The sequence below is a fragment of the Aspergillus sydowii genome, assembly GCF_001890705.1.
Source record: "Aspergillus sydowii CBS 593.65 unplaced genomic scaffold ASPSYscaffold_5, whole genome shotgun sequence".
Taxonomy (NCBI): Eukaryota; Fungi; Ascomycota; class Eurotiomycetes; order Eurotiales; family Aspergillaceae; genus Aspergillus; species Aspergillus sydowii.
In genome coordinates this window covers 1,667,516-1,685,299 of record NW_024467863.1, presented here as the reverse complement: position 1 = coordinate 1,685,299, position 17,784 = coordinate 1,667,516, and the positions used below count along the sequence as shown (strand labels likewise).

The 17,784-nt window shown below is 51.2% G+C and overlaps 9 protein-coding genes and 1 non-coding gene across 10 annotated transcripts; 3 read left to right on the top strand and 7 right to left on the bottom strand.

Moving 5' to 3' along the window:
- Window positions 1-166: 166 nt before the first annotated feature.
- Window positions 167-264, bottom strand: ASPSYDRAFT_t91. The gene has a single exon. It is a non-coding gene; the product is annotated as a tRNA-Asn (tRNA).
- A 110-nt stretch (window positions 265-374) lies between these two features.
- ASPSYDRAFT_45463 (peroxisomal membrane protein PEX14) lies at window positions 375-2,104 on the top strand. The gene has a single exon (XM_040847048.1). The coding sequence runs from the start codon at window positions 450-452 to the stop codon at window positions 1,692-1,694; it is 1,245 nt and encodes a 414-aa protein (XP_040702841.1). The 5' UTR covers window positions 375-449; the 3' UTR covers window positions 1,695-2,104.
- A 450-nt stretch (window positions 2,105-2,554) lies between these two features.
- sec31 (putative protein transport protein (SEC31)) lies at window positions 2,555-6,794 on the bottom strand (the record flags this gene model as incomplete). Its single annotated transcript, XM_040842125.1, has 8 exons — window positions 2,555-2,599; window positions 2,660-2,958; window positions 3,015-5,754; window positions 5,807-5,893; window positions 5,946-6,179; window positions 6,236-6,341; window positions 6,394-6,510; window positions 6,586-6,794. 8 exons carry the CDS (start codon window positions 6,792-6,794, stop codon window positions 2,555-2,557), a joined length of 3,837 nt encoding a protein of 1,278 aa, XP_040702840.1.
- A 405-nt stretch (window positions 6,795-7,199) lies between these two features.
- Window positions 7,200-7,723, top strand: ASPSYDRAFT_151483 (RNA-binding protein; the record flags this gene model as incomplete). Its single annotated transcript, XM_040842105.1, has 2 exons — window positions 7,200-7,520; window positions 7,583-7,723. 2 exons carry the CDS (start codon window positions 7,200-7,202, stop codon window positions 7,721-7,723), a joined length of 462 nt encoding a protein of 153 aa, XP_040702839.1.
- A 270-nt stretch (window positions 7,724-7,993) lies between these two features.
- ASPSYDRAFT_150723 (uncharacterized protein) lies at window positions 7,994-8,580 on the bottom strand (the record flags this gene model as incomplete). The annotated part of the gene is made up of 4 exons (XM_040842030.1): window positions 7,994-8,093; window positions 8,281-8,347; window positions 8,431-8,446; window positions 8,521-8,580. 4 exons carry the CDS (start codon window positions 8,578-8,580, stop codon window positions 7,994-7,996), a joined length of 243 nt encoding a protein of 80 aa, XP_040702838.1.
- A 328-nt stretch (window positions 8,581-8,908) lies between these two features.
- Window positions 8,909-9,553, top strand: ASPSYDRAFT_89751 (cytochrome c oxidase subunit VIb; the record flags this gene model as incomplete). The annotated part of the gene is made up of 5 exons (XM_040852213.1): window positions 8,909-8,975; window positions 9,155-9,185; window positions 9,254-9,335; window positions 9,399-9,462; window positions 9,519-9,553. The coding sequence occupies 5 exons, from the start codon at window positions 8,909-8,911 to the stop codon at window positions 9,551-9,553; spliced, it is 279 nt and encodes a 92-aa protein (XP_040702837.1).
- An 884-nt stretch (window positions 9,554-10,437) lies between these two features.
- On the bottom strand, window positions 10,438-11,589 carry ASPSYDRAFT_31653 (putative mitochondrial dicarboxylate carrier; the record flags this gene model as incomplete). The annotated part of the gene is made up of 4 exons (XM_040844889.1): window positions 10,438-11,121; window positions 11,219-11,317; window positions 11,381-11,385; window positions 11,454-11,589. 4 exons carry the CDS (start codon window positions 11,587-11,589, stop codon window positions 10,438-10,440), a joined length of 924 nt encoding a protein of 307 aa, XP_040702836.1.
- A 401-nt stretch (window positions 11,590-11,990) lies between these two features.
- Window positions 11,991-13,700, bottom strand: ASPSYDRAFT_45459 (phenylalanine--tRNA ligase). The gene has a single exon (XM_040847047.1). It carries the CDS (start codon window positions 13,637-13,639, stop codon window positions 12,092-12,094), a length of 1,548 nt encoding a protein of 515 aa, XP_040702835.1. The 5' UTR covers window positions 13,640-13,700; the 3' UTR covers window positions 11,991-12,091.
- Window positions 13,701-13,869: 169 nt separating this feature from the next.
- Window positions 13,870-15,556, bottom strand: ASPSYDRAFT_45458 (DNA-directed RNA polymerase II core subunit RPB3). Its single transcript, XM_040847046.1, has 3 exons — window positions 15,366-15,556; window positions 14,697-15,267; window positions 13,870-14,606 (listed from the first exon to the last, which is right to left on the bottom strand). Exons 1-3 carry the CDS (start codon window positions 15,415-15,417, stop codon window positions 14,219-14,221), a joined length of 1,011 nt encoding a protein of 336 aa, XP_040702834.1. The 5' UTR covers window positions 15,418-15,556; the 3' UTR covers window positions 13,870-14,218.
- Window positions 15,557-16,478: 922 nt separating this feature from the next.
- On the bottom strand, window positions 16,479-17,070 carry ASPSYDRAFT_151859 (NUDIX hydrolase; the record flags this gene model as incomplete). Its single annotated transcript, XM_040842136.1, has 2 exons — window positions 16,479-16,906; window positions 17,019-17,070. 2 exons carry the CDS (start codon window positions 17,068-17,070, stop codon window positions 16,479-16,481), a joined length of 480 nt encoding a protein of 159 aa, XP_040702833.1.
- Window positions 17,071-17,784: the final 714 nt, after the last annotated feature.

The following is a 17,784-nucleotide window of genomic DNA, read 5'->3' as shown; positions in this document are numbered from 1 at the left end:
AGAGGGACAAAGGCGCTCCTTCCATAACAGTACAAATTCCAACTACGAGTGTTCTTGTTAATACCCTAACTGATTTTGCAACAATACATGCAAGCTGGCATGCTATTAGCTAGATAGTATCAACAAAAATTGAAGCTTTTTAATAAAACATTAGAACAAAAATACACGTCCCCGGTCAGGCTCGAACTGACAACCTCCTGATAACTGCCAAGCTAAAGACTTGACATAACAGTCAGACGCGCTAACCAGTTGCGCCACGGAGACGAATTGTTGAAGGGCGGTCTGGTATTTTGGATTATGTGGCGGGCCCGGGCTTGTGTGATCATTAAGCCGAGGTCAACTCACATGAACCCATCCGAGCCACCTCCGAGACCCCAAACCGCATCACTCGCCCATCATCCTCTCACCTTTGTTCTTCAACCTTTCTCTCTAGTATTTACTATACGACCATGTCAGACTCAGATTCCAAGCGGTCAATTCCACAATGGCAGCGGCAGCATTCGTCCTCTCCACCAGCCTCTGATGGCAAAGATGCTGATAACGACGTTGATCGGTCAACGCTGTTGGAGCAAGCTTCGAAATTCCTCCAGGACGACTCAATTCGGGATGCGTCTACTGATCGCAAGATTACATTTTTAGAGTCAAAGGGTCTCACAGCTCCGGAAATCGATAACCTGCTAGGTGTATCGCGAAACCCCGAGGCCAGCGCCATCGCCAGCAACGGCTCGGCCGAGGAGAAGGGCACCACTTCAAGTTCCGAGGCGTCTTCAGAGACTTCGGAGACTCCAGTTACACCAAATCAAACTTCCCCCACTTCGGCTTTGCCTTCTCCTTCGGAAAATAGCCAGGCCGACTCCGCAGCGCGCCGCGATGTACCCCCCATCATCACCTACCCCGAGTTCCTTCTCCACCAATCCAAGCCCCCACCTCTTGTCACCCTCCGGAGCGTTCTGTATACACTATATGGCGCCGCGGGCCTCGGTGCCACTATTTATGGCGCAAGTGAATACATTGTGAAGCCGATGCTCGCAACCCTCACCGACGCCCGCCTCGACCTAGCCGGAACCACCGAGGAAAACTTGAAGAAGCTCAACGAGAAATTAGAACAAAACGTCTCCCGGCTCCCACCCAGCCTTCTCGCCTCTAAGTCCACCGCGCCTTCTATCAGTGACGCAGAAGATGACGTGGAATCTATAACCTCCGACCCGACTGAGCTCTTCCATCGGGACATTGGCACCCAGACGTCCCAAGACCTCATCCAACCTCCCTCTGCCACAGCCGATACATCCTCGGCAACAGACCCAGAGTCAGTCGACCCAACAGCAACAATAACAACGCATCAAAAACGTCTTGAATCGATCGGCTCCCACCTCCGCGAGGTTGAGGACGCCCAATCCCAATCGAGCAACCTCCATGATACAACCCGCAGCCGCATCAGCGATCTCCAACGCTACCTCGATGGCCTCCTCTACTCCAAAAACTCTTACCCGTACACTGCGACAACGGGGTACGGAGCCTTCAGCACCCCAGGCCTAGACTCTGGCAGCGCTGCGGCAACGGGTGTCGGAAAGGCCGAGGAGGATGCCATATCCAACTTTAGGGCTGATATTCGGGGTGTTAAGGGGGCCTTGCTTAGTGCGAGAAATTTCCCTTCAGGGAGGTCCGCAGGCTTGCGATCTTCATTTGCTCGGTGATGGTTGTGGAATGCAGCGATTTTCTTTTATACCAGCTCCATCGTTTTGTTTATAGCGGTTATTGTGCTTTTCTCTAATTTACCATCGGGTAGCATAGATGAAACTGTATATTTTGGCTCTACGATGGGCATTTCCATTCTGGGTGTTTTAGCGTGAATATCACTAGTACGATGGGTTTAAATTGTTCAATTTCTCTAATGCCATGCATGTCGGGTATATATATATTTCCACGCATTTTATAGCCACCGTACACAACAATATTGTTTGCTAAAGGAAACACGACCGATAGCCACCAACATTACCTAATTGTCTAGGTATTGTTTTATACTTCAGTATGCGACACCATGGCGTTCCTTGCTATTTTATTATTGGTCCATCGTGCCTTCCAAAGTCAGCCCTTTGCACTTCAGACCAGCTGTAGGAGGCAAGAGCAACCAAACACCACCAGGTAGCTCCTTGTAACAATAGGAAAATACGGAATAAGTAGTCGTTCCTTCCTTAAAACCTACCTACCTAATAGCTGTTTCGGTTTCCAGCCAAAGCGCAATCAACCGCAGTCAGCAGTCGACACTGCGATACAAGGTTCTTGATAAGTCAACTTGAATAAGTCCGCGTCCCCTACTTTTAAAACAACCAAGACATTGAAAGTAACAGAAGCCATTAATGTAAATTGACAATTGAAGAGGAGACATGAAATAAGAAACAATTAACCACCAGTATTCTACCAGAGAAAGAGGCATTGTCGGTAATCCATCCACACGTAACACCTTTTCTCCGATTCCCACATCCATGAACACATAGGGCCGTAAAACCGAATTTGTTCCGTACATGGACATAGCCATTGGTATACTCTACTTAGTCTATGGGGTCACCTTGCTCATGCTGATGAGACGCTTCACACCGACCTAGAAAGATATAGATTAGAAAACCGAAACTGTGAATGAACATAAAAGGATCGAACATACCATCCAGTTACCGCACTCCTCATTCCTGTTCGTCATGATATCGACGTGGATTGTGCGAGCGGTCTCGTAGTCGCGTGCTTGGATGGCGCGCGCGAGCTGCACCATGTCCTGGATGGTGTTGGGCTTGAGAAGATCTTCATTGTTAAGATGATCAAACAGGTAGTTCAATCTCCGTTCGGCATCATCGACCTGTGCCTTGAATGAGGAGGGAGCCCGAGCCTTGACGCGCTGCATGTCCTCTGAGAGAATCTCAAAGATAGGCTGTGCGTCGGAGGGGATGTGAGACCGATCACCGGGTGCTATATCAACAGTTAAGAGTTATTCAAAGTCTAGTATAGATATATCTTCCACTTACGATATTTCGGCGGTGCGGGGCTGGCTTTCTTCATAGAAGAGGCGGTACCGGGTCGAGAGCCAGGGGCCTGAGGAGGCGGTGGCACTTGCTGGGGGGGAGCCTGCATCGGTGGTGGCGTGCTAGGAGCATACGGGTTGGATACCATCGGCTGCACAGGCGGAGGAGGAGCATAAGGAGAAGCAGCTGCCTGTGGAGGAGGGGGTACAGGAGCCCTCGTCTGGAGCTGTGGGCTGGCCGCCTGGGCCGCCGGACTAGGTGCGTACCGGTTAGACGGGGGAGGCATTGATGGCGGTGCATTGTAAGGAGATGGCCCACGGGGGGTCGATGCTGGCGGCGCCATAGTAGTTGGGGGAGACTGTGGCAGACTGGCATAAGGGTTCGCTGGCGGTGGGGGAGCAGCGGGGAACGGATTTGGCGGCGCCTGACCTGCTGATGGTGGTGAAGTCATTCGCGGAGGTGGAGGAACGCCCTTGGGTGGCGGCGGAACTGACGGTGTTCTCTGAGGACCGGCTCCTACGGGAGGAGGACCCTGGGTAACGGGCGGGGACTGGTTGGGGAACGGAGAGGCAATGGGTGCGGTTGACGAAGGAGTTCCCCTACGAGAAACCGGCTGCTTTGCGAAGCCCTCGGGCAAGTCGTTCCATGCGGGCAGATTCTTAGCAGTAGTATATGAGGTGAGGTTGGAAGGGGACTGGGTGGAAGCGCGAGGCGGAGGTGGTATCCCACCTACTGGCGGAGGGGGAACACCAAAGGATTGCTGCCGCGGTTGATATCCTGCGGGAGGCGCATAGCTTCCGCCTGTGGGAGCATAGGGGTTTGTGGGTTGCGCAGCGGGCACAGCCGTTGGTCCGTAAGGGTTCGGAGGGGCCGCTGCAGCAGGAGAAGGGGCGTAAGGGTTTGCAGCGGCAGCAGCAACGGGAGGAGCATAGGCGTTGGGAGTGGCACCGGGTGGGGTATAAGAGGTTGGCGTAGCAGCCCTGGCTCCTGCAGAGAAAGTCGTCGGCGGTTGGTATGCTGCCGGCTGAGGGAGGGGCTTGTTTAGGGTTGCTCTGGTAGCAGCCGTGGTAGACTGAGCCCCGGCGGTAGGCTGCCTCGTTGCCAGCTTGATGCGGTTCCTTGCAATCTCGGCTTCAGGGTGCTTCTCCGGCACAAGGTCGAGGTATTTCTGCGCAAGTTGCAGGCGTCCATGAGTCGCAACAACATCAGCATACTCAATATACTTATCGTATAGCACACTGAGCTTCCAGTCTGAATCCTTGGTACGCTCCGTGTCCTCGAACTTGGTAACTTGACGGAAGATTGTCACCTTCTCAATCAGAGACTGCAGGGCGCGAACGTGGATGGAGAAGCTGGAATCATCGGTAGCCGTCTCGATAGCGATCTGCTCGTTCTCGCGCAATTCATCGATCCAGATAGAAACCACTTTCTCCAGTTTGGAACCGGCAAGGAAGCAGAGAGAGGCGTCCTTGCGAGCGGTTTTGTCGCCAGTGCTTCGAATTTGCTCGTCAAGTCGGTCACCAAGGGCATCGCAAAGATCCGCAAAATCTTTTTCTTCCGCAAAAGTACATAGAGCCACCATGATTTCCTTCCAGTTGGACAGCTCGGCATTATACACAACATCCCAGAGGTTCTTGCCAACGACGGAAGCCAACAGGCGCACGTAATTAGGGCTGTCTGTTTGCTTGGAGAAGTAGTGTTCCTGCGCCTTTTCGATACACTTCTGCCCTCCAACAATTGCAATCATGAATGCATCCGACATTCGGTCCTCCTTGAGACAAAAGTCGAGAGCCTTCTCGAAATCGCCCAGAAGCAAGGCCCTGGTGATGCTCTTGTCAGCCTCAGACTCGGCGCCGTTGAAGATTTGGAACGGGTTGTTGGTCTTTGCGCCCTTGGATGCGGCAAGGTCTGACAGGAAGTTGTCGTCGGGGCTGGCATCAAACATGGATTGTAGGCGTTTGTGCTTCTTTGCTCCGGGTCCGCGGGACTCCTTGGGCGATGGCTTCTCTCCGTTGACTTCGTCCTCTTTACTTAGCCCAAGCTTGGCCAGTCCCTCGGACACATCGTCAGCTTGGTCATTGAAACCGAGGTACTCAACTAGACCCTTCCGGGGATTCTCCGACAGCAAGGCTTCGATAACTCTCCAGTCAGCCTTTTCTTCCTCGGTACCAGTGCCTGTAGCCCGGTTTTCACAGATGCTCTTCAGATCGCCCTCCTTGAGTGCTGTTTCAAAAGTCTCGGTGGACTTCCCGACTGCCTCGTCGACTTCGAAGGGTGAAATTTTGATCTTGGAGGCACGGCCGCCCTTCTCTAGCAGGTTGATCGAAACAACGCGGCCGCCAAAGCCGAAAGCTGCGCTGCAAGGTCGCTCGAGCCATTTCGGGGCCTTTGGAAGCGAGAAACTTGAGACCTGCGGCTGAGTTTGAGCCTTGGCAAAGAAGTCCTCCCCGTCAAGAGCCTGGTTCTGGTCGGCAACAGCCTGGGCGGTTTCCGTGCTGGTGTTTTGGATGGTCTGGATTGAGATCCTACCGTCGAACGAAGCCGTAGCAAAGAAGTTGGGGTTGTGGGGGTTCCACCGGGTTTGGAACGTCCAGTTTGTAACGACAGGGAATTCACCGTATGAAATGCCTGTTTGAGGGTTCCAACAAAGCGTGCGGTTATCCTTGCCGGAAGAGAGAAGAAGGTCAGGGTCCTGGGCACACCAAGAGAGTGACAGAACGCCGGCCTCATGCCCGCGGAGTGTCTATACATTGTTAGAACAGGGAGTATCACAGCGGGCTGAGGTATTCACATACCCTCTCCGGAGCATGGGAGTTCCTAAGATCCCAGACGTTGATAATCGGATCCGATTCGAGAGGTGTTGCCGTCACGAGCTTGGTAGGCTATTTGCAGTTAGACAGAGAAATTTCAGTAAAGGAGTCGCGTGTTCTCTACCTTCTCAGGATCCCAGGCAACAGCGCTCACAGCTTTCCGCCCCATATTGTTGAGCGTCAAACTCTCCTTCTTTGTCTTGACATCCCACACGGTGACGAAACCCGCGCTGCTACCTGTAACCAGGATATGTGCCACCTTCTTGTTCCAATCCAGACACTCGATATCGTCGGCGCGAGCGGTGGTGCTTCCAAGTCGGTAAGGATTCTCAAGGTTGTTGAGGTCGTGAATGTACAACTATTGCCAGAGGGTAAGCACATGCCCGAATTAATTCCAAACTGTTGAATACAAACCTCTCCCTTGGCGCCTCCAGTAGCTAGGAGATTTGAATGTTTTGGGTTGAACTGTAGAGCCTTAATGGCACCCGAATGTTTTGAGCTCCTCGACAACAAGGCATCACTTGTTCCGTTAGCGACCGCCATTGGAATAATTAATTTCACCTGTTACCAACCTTGCACCACTGAGTAGCTTGTCTGCATCCCATAGATCAAGCGAACCGCTCTCGAGACCACCAGCAATTATCCCGCGTTTGTGATCGTCGGATTCCGTCCAGGCGAGGTCATTGAACCTAAATCCAGAAAACCCAATTAGACTTTATTCAAATAGAATGGAAAGGGCCGTTAGGCATATTGTGCGAGCATACCCCGAGTCGGTGTCAATCTTAGCCACTGGCTGCAGCTCCGCACCAGCGTCCTGGTTGCTCAGGGCCAGATCCCAAAGCTCCAGACAGGTCTCATTTGAGAAATCGGCATCAACAGCGCCGGCCCGCGTACCGGTAGCAATCAACGACGAGGCAGCCCCGGGGGACCAGGCGAAAGTGGCCGTCCGGGGAATCTCCCTCAGACGCACCATGTCGAGAGGTGTTTGGTGTGGGGGTATAGATAGGGAGTGGAAGGTCGTGCACGCGGGACGCTTTGAATCAAGAACAGAAGAAAATAAAATAGTATCAACAAAGTTATCCAACCAGGTCTCTCCCCTCTAATTGAGAACCGAGGGGTGCATAGAAAACAGGACGGGAGAGGCGATCGAGTCGTCGTCCTGGGCTGGGCTCAGTCTGGCTTGCTGGGACTCCCGCTTGACCAAGCCAAGTGTCCTCGGGGAGCCCAATTCGAAGCTAATCCCGATTAGGAGCTCGCCAAAACAGGACCTGCACGTGATTGATACGGGCATGCCCGCCCTCAGAATCGGAAGCCAAAGAAGAGAGGTTTCGCTGCGACGTCGGTCTACCCGTTTTACATACCAGAAACCACCGTCGCAATGAGCGAGAAGACCCGTTTAAAGTGTACGGTCTACGTCGGCGGGCTCGACCAAGCGGTGACCGTGCAGACGCTGGCCGAGGCCTTCGTGCCCTTCGGAGAAGTCGTTGATATCACGCTTCCGAAACCCGACCTTCCCAACTCCAATGACGTCCATCGGGGATTTGGATATGTGGAATATGATCTGCCAGAAGATGCGAAGGAAGCCATTGATAACATGGACGGAAGCGAGTTGTACGGACGTACGATAAAGGTTGCCGCAGCCAAGCCGCAAAAGGATGCCAATGAAGGCCTTGGAAGCAAGACGGCCATTTGGGAGCAGGTATGTCTTTGCGCATAATCTAATGATCATGGAATTTTTTCCCTCTCTAACTACTTCTATAGGAGGGCTACCTATCCAAATATGCTGTGAGTGAAGAAGATAAACTTGCGACCGAGGAGGCAAGAATGGAAGATGGCGAGCCTTCTCAAGACCCAATGCGACGGCTGGAAGAACTAGACGTTGCAGGCCCCAAGCCTGAATGAACCTTGGACGCAATAAATACGATACGAATGAATCCGAGAGAAGCCAGGCGACAGTAATATTGCACAATATTACACTATCAGAACCCTTTGCTCAAAGCCGTACTATATACACACGCGCTCGAATCATGAGCCTGATATTTCTCGAGACATAACCTCCCGCCACCTCCTGCGATATCAAATTGACCGTGGATAATACATATCGGCAACACAAAACGAACAAGAAAGCTCAGATCGGCCATTGCGTGGAATCAAAAAATGTGATGGTACATTTTAGTGCTCACGGTCCTCGGGACGGTTGGGGGTAAGACGGAGGGTCTTGTCGGTCATGAGCTTATTGGCGCTGGAGTAAATGGCAGCTCCAATGGCGACACTGCGGATTGAGATGTCAGTGAGAGATAGGTTTCAGCATTCGGGAAATGACGGAATCAAGGGTCTATCATGTGAAATAATCCAAGCCATAGATCAGAGAATAACATACCCAAGGACGAGACCTGTAAATTATTAGCACCAGAATTCAATATCGGCGAAGCAATCGTAGATGGCTGAAAGGAGGCGACCTACCGAGAGGGAGCAACTCCGGGGGGATCTTCTTCAGAGTGCGCAGACGCTGAGAGATGGTGTGAGCTGTGCTATCCGTTAGTTCAATTCCACGAAGCCCAATGTATCCATATATCAGTCATCAATTGACAATATTCTGGAATTCGTACCGCTCTGGGCCTCCTTCTGCAACGTCGGGTTAGTAACTTCCAAGGCTTTTTTTCACATCATGCAACAACCAGGGATGAGAGGATACTCACAGGAGTAGGGAAAGCGAAGCGCCGGGTAGGCTGCATCCTCAGGATGGGAGAGGAGTACATGGCGGATCAAGCGTGGTGGTGGAAGAGAGCAGGGCTCGGACGGCTTGAGACTGGGTGGGATGAGAAGGTCGAGAATCGGATGTGGTGACGGAGCTCTGGCGAGGCAAGTGACTTGACGGCTTCGGGTGTTGTTTAGGAAATCTCGGCGTCTGAGTGGCTCGTTTACCTGGGCGGTCGGTGCCGGCATGGGACTTCACGGGAATCGTTCCACCCTCAACTCTCACCACCACCTCAGTCAACGTCCATTCCTTCCGCCCCCTCTCCACCCCAAACTCTGCTCGTTCAATTCTTTCAGTCAAGCTTCGTTGATTGAATAACTACCGCAAAAATGGGTGCCATTCCCGAAGCTGATCCCGATGAGCCCATGGAGACCAAGCCCTTCAAGTTCGTCACTGGTGAGTTTCTTCTCCCGAGCCCAATTCTTTCTCGCTGCGCTCAAATAAGACTCAATTGCTGACCTCTCCGTAGCTGGTACGTTCTTCGCAGACATACGATTCGAACCAATCGCTTTTCGATCGCACCCGCTGTATATTTTCGGTCTCTGGAGCTAACAACTTCCCGTTCAATGTACTAGGTTACGATGCTCGTTTCCCTCAGATGAACCAGTACGTTCCCCATTTTCCTTGCCTAATTCATCCTTACTCCGGATTAAATTGCTTATAACGTGCTCTAGGACTAAGCACTGCTGGCAAAACTACGTCGACTACCACAAGTGCGTCACCGCCAAGGGTGAAGACTTCCGCCCATGCCGCCAGGTAAAGCATTCAAACAATACCAATAACTTTGAGAGAAACCTGTTTTAACAATCGCGACCGCAGTTCTACCTCGCTTTCCGCTCCCTCTGCCCCAAGCCCTGGACTGACCGATGGGACGAGCAGCGCGGTAGGTTCATCCTCTTTCCTCCCCAAACTAGGAACATGTATTTATAAATATCACAGAGGCTGGCAACTTCCCCGTTCGCCTGGACCGGTAAATTAGTTCTGTACTAGAATTCCAGTGGTGGTTTAAGCTTGAAAGCTCGTTTCTTTGTCAACATGTACTCTACCTGATCAGCGGGGATATTATACAGGCCTCTCCTCTGTCCTTGGATTAGTTGGAGATGAAGGCCTGGTGTATATAGACTCGCCGTATTTGAAATGTGCACTTTATCGTGTTGAATACCTCGCGTTTTAACTAAATAATCTATGACTACACGGTGCTGCTGGCTGGCAATAAACGAAATCAAATAACCTCCCCTTTTCGAGACACGAATCACTCAATCAATAATGCATGCTCAGGAACTTTTCTATATTCCATAGCTTTATCTCACGCTCTAATATGAAAGCGACATAGCTCTTTATCTTTGTTTCTCTTTCCTGTCTAATGCTCATACCGTCTATTCTTATCTATCAATCAGGATCAAGGGTAGGTTTGACCCATCAAAGCCAACGAATGTAAGCCAACCAAAAAAGAAGCAAAAAAAGGACGAAAGCAGAACAAAACAGAGTAGGCCACCGCATCTCTATTTTGATTAGATATTCCAATTCTGGTCTAGTCACAAATGCAACGGTCTATCTGTCGAGTATATTCCAGCGATATGTTGAGGTGAGGATGAGGGTATCTCGGTGCCGTAAGGGTGAGTAAGTAAGCGGTGGGTACTAAGGTCGCCCGGCAGTACCTGTAGGGGAGATAGAAACATCAAATTTATGTACAGAAACATATCCAACGGGCAAGGTACCCTCGTATCGTAGGTAATTCAAATGAAATTCGGAGGAAGTCTCCAAAAACGTGTGTGAACGTAGGGTCTAAGTGTATATGGGCGAAGACATAAGCGGCATGACGGTTAGATGGTTGGCGGTGGTAAGAAGGTCGATTGATTTATATCCCCTTCAAAAAACGATAGAGTTTCTTATGTTCTTCAAGGAAGACGAACGTCGCGATCGTATGCGGTCCCAGACGAATGAAACTGGGCACCCAGCCGCGGAAAGCCCAAGCGAAGCCTTCTTTGCGGATAATCTCGCGCAGAAGACCGACGATGCCGTGACCTCTGCTCTCGGCGGGGGATGCACTCATAACCCGAGTTTTGATAACATCGACGGGACTGCATACCGTCGTCGCGACGAAGCCAGCCGCGAGGGACGAAGTGAAATGTGTACCCAGATTATCTGACATTCCTAATTTCTCAAGACAGATGCGCTTGAAGATGTCGTAGGAGACGAGCTGGGAGGATGTCATCAGGACGGCTCGTGTCGAATTTGGGACCACACCACGGAATAGACTAGAGACACCCTCCGTCCGCGTCATCTGGACCAGGCCGTGAAATGCATGACGGTAATTGCGTCGTTGGGCGGCTGGAAGTGCGGCGTCGGACTGCATGCGCACATTGAGTACATCGGCTGGGTTCCCTGCTATACCTCCAAGAATACCGGAGGTAGTAGCCATCCCAAGAAGGGTGAGGAACCCAGGCGGCGATGATGGAGAGGTAAATCGGGATTTAAGTTCCTCATAAATTCCAAAACGGGTCGTGGAATACGTGATTTGGCGCAGAAGAGCGGCAGAGAGCTAAAACCACAGATAGGTATAGATGTTAGCGCAGATCTTTTTTTTTACCCCCCTTCTCTCTGTTCGCCCTCTGCTTTCTTCAAGGGTACCAACTTACCCCATTATATAAACCGAAAAACCCATTATTCCGCAAGATATGCGCAAATGTACCTAACATCGATGTGGGCGCGCCAGGGCCCCTGGTCTGCAGGCGGACCTATTTCACGAAAATCCTCAATATCTGAAGCATAATGCGACAATGGACGAGAGGAGAGATTACCTTGACTGCAATCCCAGCAATTAGTCGCAACCTCATAAAAATATTCTAGTAAATCAAAAGGAGAGGGACTCACCAAGATCCAGCGGATGCGTAACCGCAGCGGCAAAGCATGACGCAGAACCGCCAAACCAGAAGGGATAATGCACTTTCTTCACAGGCGCGGCGACCTGCGAGGAATGCGACATCTCCAACTTCGCGGTGCTTGCCATCGTCGATAACAGGACGTGGACATTCCAGCGCGGAGGCGGCAGAGTGGAGAGTACTAAGAGGAGAGTTGGGGATGGAGAGGCAAGCAGGCTGAGAATTTTAAGATGCAGAACGGAGATAGATCAAGGCTCCGAGAGTCTGCCGCTTCGGAAACGCCAGCGGGGTCGGCCAATCACCGTCTCGGTTTGCGCTTGGGACCGGCGGTCCACCCGGCGGCGATGCGGAAACCCTCGGTAATATAGAGGCCGCGACGTATGAAGGACGTCAAGAAGCCTGCTTGGAAGTGAAGAGGCGGCTACGTATTAGAGGCGGTGTTGGCTCTCGCTATTTGGGCTGCGGCCGAGACGCCGCGGAAGTCGGTTATTTGACGGTATAGGGTGTATGAAGTACTACGCGAAGATGAACAGTCTGGTACTCAAGCAGATCATTGAAGCTGAGATTCTGTACAGTTTATTCCGGAATATTATACACATTATATACATACATAGCCTCCATTCAGCGTGGTTAGCGGAGCTCAACACCGAGCTGGTTGACGAGCTTCTCACGCACAGTGTCGTGGAGATCATTGGCCTCCTCGTTTGTCAACGTGCGCTCCAAGCTGCGGTAGTTGATGCGATAGCACATGCTTTTGCGGCTAGACTTGGGATGGGTGAACTCATCAATCAACGTAACATCTTCGACAAGATCACCGCCAACCCCGCGGACGATCTCCATGATGTCGTTCTCATGGACCGGCACTGCCCCGCCAGCTGCACTTCCACCGCTGACAGCCGCGGAGGGGAGCCAAAACGCAACGTCCTTGTAGCAAGCGGGATGTTTTGAGAATGGCTCAAAGCGGGTAATCTGGCCCGCTTTGAACTGGGAGAGGAACCGTTCGTCTTTTGACCAGAATAGCCGGATATCGGGGATATTAAAGAGGAGCATGGCGATCCGTTCTAATCCTAACCCAAACGCCCACCCTACGCGATTAGGTACATCGGAATTGTTGAGGAGCTCCTGCTTGACCACTCCACAACCCAGAATCTCGAGCCAGTCACCTTGCCAGAATACTTCCAGTTCCCACGACGGGCTGGTAAAAGGGAAGTATGCCTCGACCCATCGAACTTTCAGAGGCTCTGGCTCGACGCCCTCCGAGGCAGCTGCGGCTTTCTGGGCCTCGCTAAAGACCTTGATGACCATTCTCTCCAGCGATCGCTTGAGATGGGCGGCGATAGCTTCGACTTCCTCTTCGCTATGATATTCGGCCTGGAGAGGATTTCGCTCCGCATGGATAGTAGGGTTCGGATCCTCAACCGGTACATCATGAGGGGGGATGCTCTTCACATCTTCCATAATTACGGCGGCAGTCTGGCCCGAGTATTCTAAAGGTTTCTCATTGGGGCGCTTCCATAACATTGCGCCTTCCATTTGATGAAACACTGGATAGTGGCTGCGATCAATGGCATCTCTCCGATAGACATCAGCCACAACGGTATATCCAACTTCCTCCGGGCGAATCGTTTCGTTGCGGTTAATCTGCTGGAAATAATCCTGCTGGTGTGCACTCGTATGCGTTCGTAGAACGGTCTTGTTATTGAGGTAGTAGGTGTCCGTGCGACTCCGGCCAGGGTGGTCTGCGGGGAAACCAAGGACGTCGAAATTATCGGCGGTCGATACAATAGGGTTCTTTTCGGAGTAATTTCCGAAGGTAGGCCTAGGGAATTGGCTCTCGATCAGCTTGCGGGTGATTGCGAGCGGGTGGTTGTCGTCGAGGTAGAGCCGACGGTCGATATGTGTGAGGATCGTGTCGGGGGTATTCGTCCAATCGTCAGTTAGGTATGTCTTGCCTTCAATTTTTAGATCCTTTGGAAATTTTGAGTGGCTTGCTGCGCCCTTGGGCTTGTCCGATGCATCTTGTGTCTGGCACACAGTTGTAGAGGCCAGTCCTCTATACCCAAGAGCTCGCGGTTCCGGGAGGCGCGAGAGCGGAAGGCGAATGCTGCCTCGAGGAGAGGCAATTGACCATCTTCCACTGCCAAGGCGCAAGGCCCTGCTCGTTGCAAACAGACGCATATCTGAATTCCGACCTCGACAGCAATGGGGAGGACGTAGCAAGGTTAGTTGGTGGGAGCTTGATAGCAAAACAACTGGAAATATTCCGTCGGCACGGATCAACTACCCGCCGTGTGGTATACTGTAGTTAAGGTTGCCGGCGTCGCATGAGGCACTGGGACAGCTACGTTTATTCTGTTTTTTACGTAGTTTTAGATGATATCTAATAAGAACTTGTACACACTATACCTCAATAATCTCCGAATTTAGTTCTATCCATAAGGGTTTGCATTGAGTCATTGTCCGCTGCATATCCTGATCTATAGTTACATGAACTAAAGTAAGGGCAAAAAGAATACATGTAAAACAAAAATTTTTGCTGAATACTATGTCGATGAATGACAAAGCCAAGGTTATTGAAATGGAAACGAAATAGGAAGACACCGCGCCTAGGCCCCAAAATGAAACCTCCGAACCGCAAACTCCGTCCGATGCTAAATGAAGTTAATAAGTAGATTCTTCTTTTCCCCCTTTCCTTACCCTTCCAGGTTCAAGCTCCAATACAAAGGGAAGGATTGAGGTCTTTTTTTTCGTGTAATATTAGAAACCATAACCGCCTCCGCCATAAGGAGTAGCTCCGTAGGGTGTCGCAGCACTAGCACCCCAAGCGCTCGCAGCACCTCCATTAGCATATGCTGTAAAGCTACCGTCCATACCCTCCGGAGGTTCATAGGCATCTGGGCTTCGGACACCCATCATGTCTTCGTCAGGAATGCCGTTGTGATCGCCCCCTTCGGTGCCGGAGAGGGATGAGATAGCGGAGGCAAGTTTACGTTGCAGAACGATAATTCCTTGCTGGACAATCATATCAGGCTCATGATTTCCGATGCTCTCAATGTCGAAGTAGAAGTTGTTTGGTTGCGCATCGTAGTCAAACGGTTGGTCAGGGGGCGCCGCGTGTTCCCAGGCGGCGTTTTGGGAAACGGGCCTTCTCACAATATCAATAACTACTCTCGAACAAACAGAAAAAGTACCCAAATTAAGTGGGCACAAAATGACCAAAGAAGCAGGAACATACCATTCTTTGACGGGATCCTCCTCATACCAATAATCCACATGTTTGAGGTTATTATGCGGATCATACTCGAACCCAATCGCCGCAGTAGGCGCCCACTTCGAATGTTCCTTCGCAATTCCCTTCTTCGCAATGCAAGTCATCTTAAGCTCCTGCCCACGCCTCAACTTGCAAATAAGCGGACCGTTCCCCTCAGGGTCCGTAATAACAGGGCTCCCAACCCATTCATTCGCGCGCTCTCCAGAAACAACCAGATCGCGCGCATACACACCCATAATCTCATCGCCAGTGCACCGCGCATGCAGTGAAAGCGTAACACTACACCGTGCGCAGTGGTCCTCGCACTCACAATCGCGCGTGTACTCGACGTCCTGGTCGCAGTTTTTCGAGATTAGCGGGATCAGACCTAATCTGTGGGCAAGCATTTCGTCTGGAAGAACGGATGAGTTCTTTTCGACTTCGACCAGGTCGATGGCCATCGTGGGGATTTCAGCAAGCATCACACGCCGGACGGAGTTGGCGAAGGCGAGGTCAACGGAGCTGATTTTGAAGTCTACGCGGTAGGGTTCGGCCTGTCGCAGAAGTCATGTTAGATAAGGTTCAGTAATATCTGGATAGAACGCATTGCGAAGAGCAGATTTAGGAGACGAGGGGGGAGTTCGGAGCTCACCTCTCGCACTGTGACCTGGGGCCCGGTGGGCTCGATGTCCATTTCGTAATCCATGGTGGTGATGAGGCGGGGCCCCTATGTCAAGAATAATATCTTTTGCCCCCTCAAATTTAGTCACGCGGAGCTATTCGGGATTATGGGAGCAATAAGTTGCGTGGCGCTGTGTTCCTTGATGTACTGGGATGAAAGAAAGTTGGCGGTGATACTGCGGGAGTGAAGTCTTGATGGGCGGAAATTATACGCTTTGCCTGATTGGGTAATCTCAATCCAACGGGCTCAGGGCCGCTCAGGTCAATGAGCGAACAGTATAGAAGATATACCTGGCTTTCTTTGATACGTCCCCGGAGAACATGAATATTTATTAACATTATCTTGAATTTCAATTGAGTTTTGTATATCTATCCCTGCATAGTCTACAGTGAAGCCTACTTCATTATTAGTCGTCTACGGGTTTTATCTAGGTCAGGTTACCAAGATATTTTTCTTTTTGTCTTCTCGAGTCCAGATGTCTAGTGGATTTGAACTATCCAAAAGTTCAAAGAGACGAAGGCTGCTCGCCAGGTGTGCTCGCCAGGACCAGACCAAAGGGAGACAAGACATAAGCACTGCTGTATCAGCGAGCATTAAGCCGTAGTTTCTCAAAGAAGAGAAAAGTGGTCACTTCATCCCAGAGGCCCAGGTGAAGGTCGCACCAAGTATCCAAACAACCCATGACCAGACACAAATCACGATCGTGCGACATCAAGAACTTTTCACCCATCCGCAACAATGCCGCCAATCACGCCCCTGTAGCTTCTATGGCGACGCGGTATTCCCGAATCTATAGTTGCAATCGCATTAAGCCATTGTCATGCAAAAAAGCCATTAAGCCGCCAACCGATTGTGCTGCGATAATAGGACCACTCGAACACCAAAAATACACCCAACCAGCCAAAAAGAGTCAAGCAGAAGGCAGAAATAACAAGCACATGCAAATTAAATGATATGAGATAGGGTAATGCAAAAGGTTTTTTTAACGGGGAGGAGGATCATATCAAGTCGTAAAAGGGAAAACTGGGTGCCCGCGAGACACCCAGCCCCAAAAAAACAAACTGTGAGGAATACGCGAGCGTGCGCTATCGCTTCACAGAGCTCCGATTCAGCGCCTCTAGAAGTTCTGGACGACTTGCTAATGCGGTTGCAGCCTGGGAGTAATTCACCCACTGCCGTCTCCGCTTGTGCATTTCAGGCCATCGGTCCTCCTCCCGATCCACAGTGACCTCGAAGAACTGATATGAGGCTCTTGGTGCGTTAGACGTCAACAATGTCGACGGACGCATGTCAGAGATCAATCCCAGATCCCTGACAACGGTGCACACGACACCGGCTTCTTCCCAGGCTTCTCTACAAGCCGCTTGCTGCGCACTTCCTTCGTCGGTTTCCCATCCGCCTTTCGGAAGTACCCAACCACCTCGTCCAGCGGACTGGATCATCAACACCAAGCTTTTGTCCTTTGATAGAGGGACGACACCGGCTACTAGCCGTTCGCCTTTCGATCCGTATCCTGTGAGCGAGAGCATGTCAGCATATTTCTGCAACGTGCAAAATACGTGGAAAAGCTCGCGGCAGACACAATTATGAAATGAGAGGCTCGGAGGGATAGTAGTATGACTCACGTTGGTTTTTCCGTCCTACACGGGACTCCATTGAACGGACCTGGTCCACCATGTTGGACCGGCGAGGAAAAAAGTATAGAAGAAACCCCGGCTGAGGAACCTCGAGGAGAAGAAATATAAGAAGTAGTGATAAAAAGACCGAAGATATACAGCTATTGCTGCACTTCGCACGAAGGTAAATATAATGAATGGAAGAGTTTCGGAAGCAAGAAAGGTGAGGAAAGTGACGGGCACAGGATGACGACACTATATAAAGTATAGAGGTTCCAAAATGAGGGAAGCTTCAAAACCACGGGGTTTCTGGCGAGATAGATGGCCAGCTAGGGTGGATAGGAGCTGGCTCACGGCCGGTCCAGGGCTTCGGTCTTCTCCTGGGGAGGATAGTAAGGCGGCCGAGGAAGGGCAGTGAAATTTTTTTGGAAGAGGAAGACTGGAACGACTTGACGAACTAGGTATTCCCGTTCACTCCCGTGGCGGACGGGAACCTCGAGGGAGACTTGGAGATGGTAACAGACATGTTCATGGAGGAAATAGCATAAAAATAGGGGAGGGGATAGGAGGAGAGAAGAGGAAGAGGAACGGAGGGGAGGCGAGAGGACGGAGACAGCTTGGGATGGATAATGGGCGGCGCGGTCCGGCAAAGTCTCTAAAGCGTCTCTCGGAGCAGCCTCTCCAACCGTACGGCGTATCTGTATTACTATGACTCGTTACACACATCGTCCTCTTGAGTAGTACTTCCACTTCAGGTCCGAAATAGACACCATGG

Coding starts and splice junctions, on each gene's coding strand:
- ASPSYDRAFT_45463 (XM_040847048.1), top strand. CDS start 450: ATGTCAGACTCAGATTCCAAGCGGTCAATTCCACAATGGCAGCGGCAG.
- ASPSYDRAFT_45459 (XM_040847047.1), bottom strand. CDS start 13,639: ATGCGTCTGTTTGCAACGAGCAGGGCCTTGCGCCTTGGCAGTGGAAGA.
- ASPSYDRAFT_45458 (XM_040847046.1), bottom strand. CDS start 15,417: ATGGATTACGAAATGGACATCGAGCCCACCGGGCCCCAGGTCACAGTG. Junction 15,268..15,365: donor GCCCCAGGTCACAGTGCGAG/AGGTGAGCTCCG, acceptor GACTTCTGCGAC/AGGCCGAACCCTACCGCGTA. Junction 14,607..14,696: donor GAGGATCCCGTCAAAGAATG/GTATGTTCCTGC, acceptor TATTGTGAGAAG/GCCCGTTTCCCAAAACGCCG.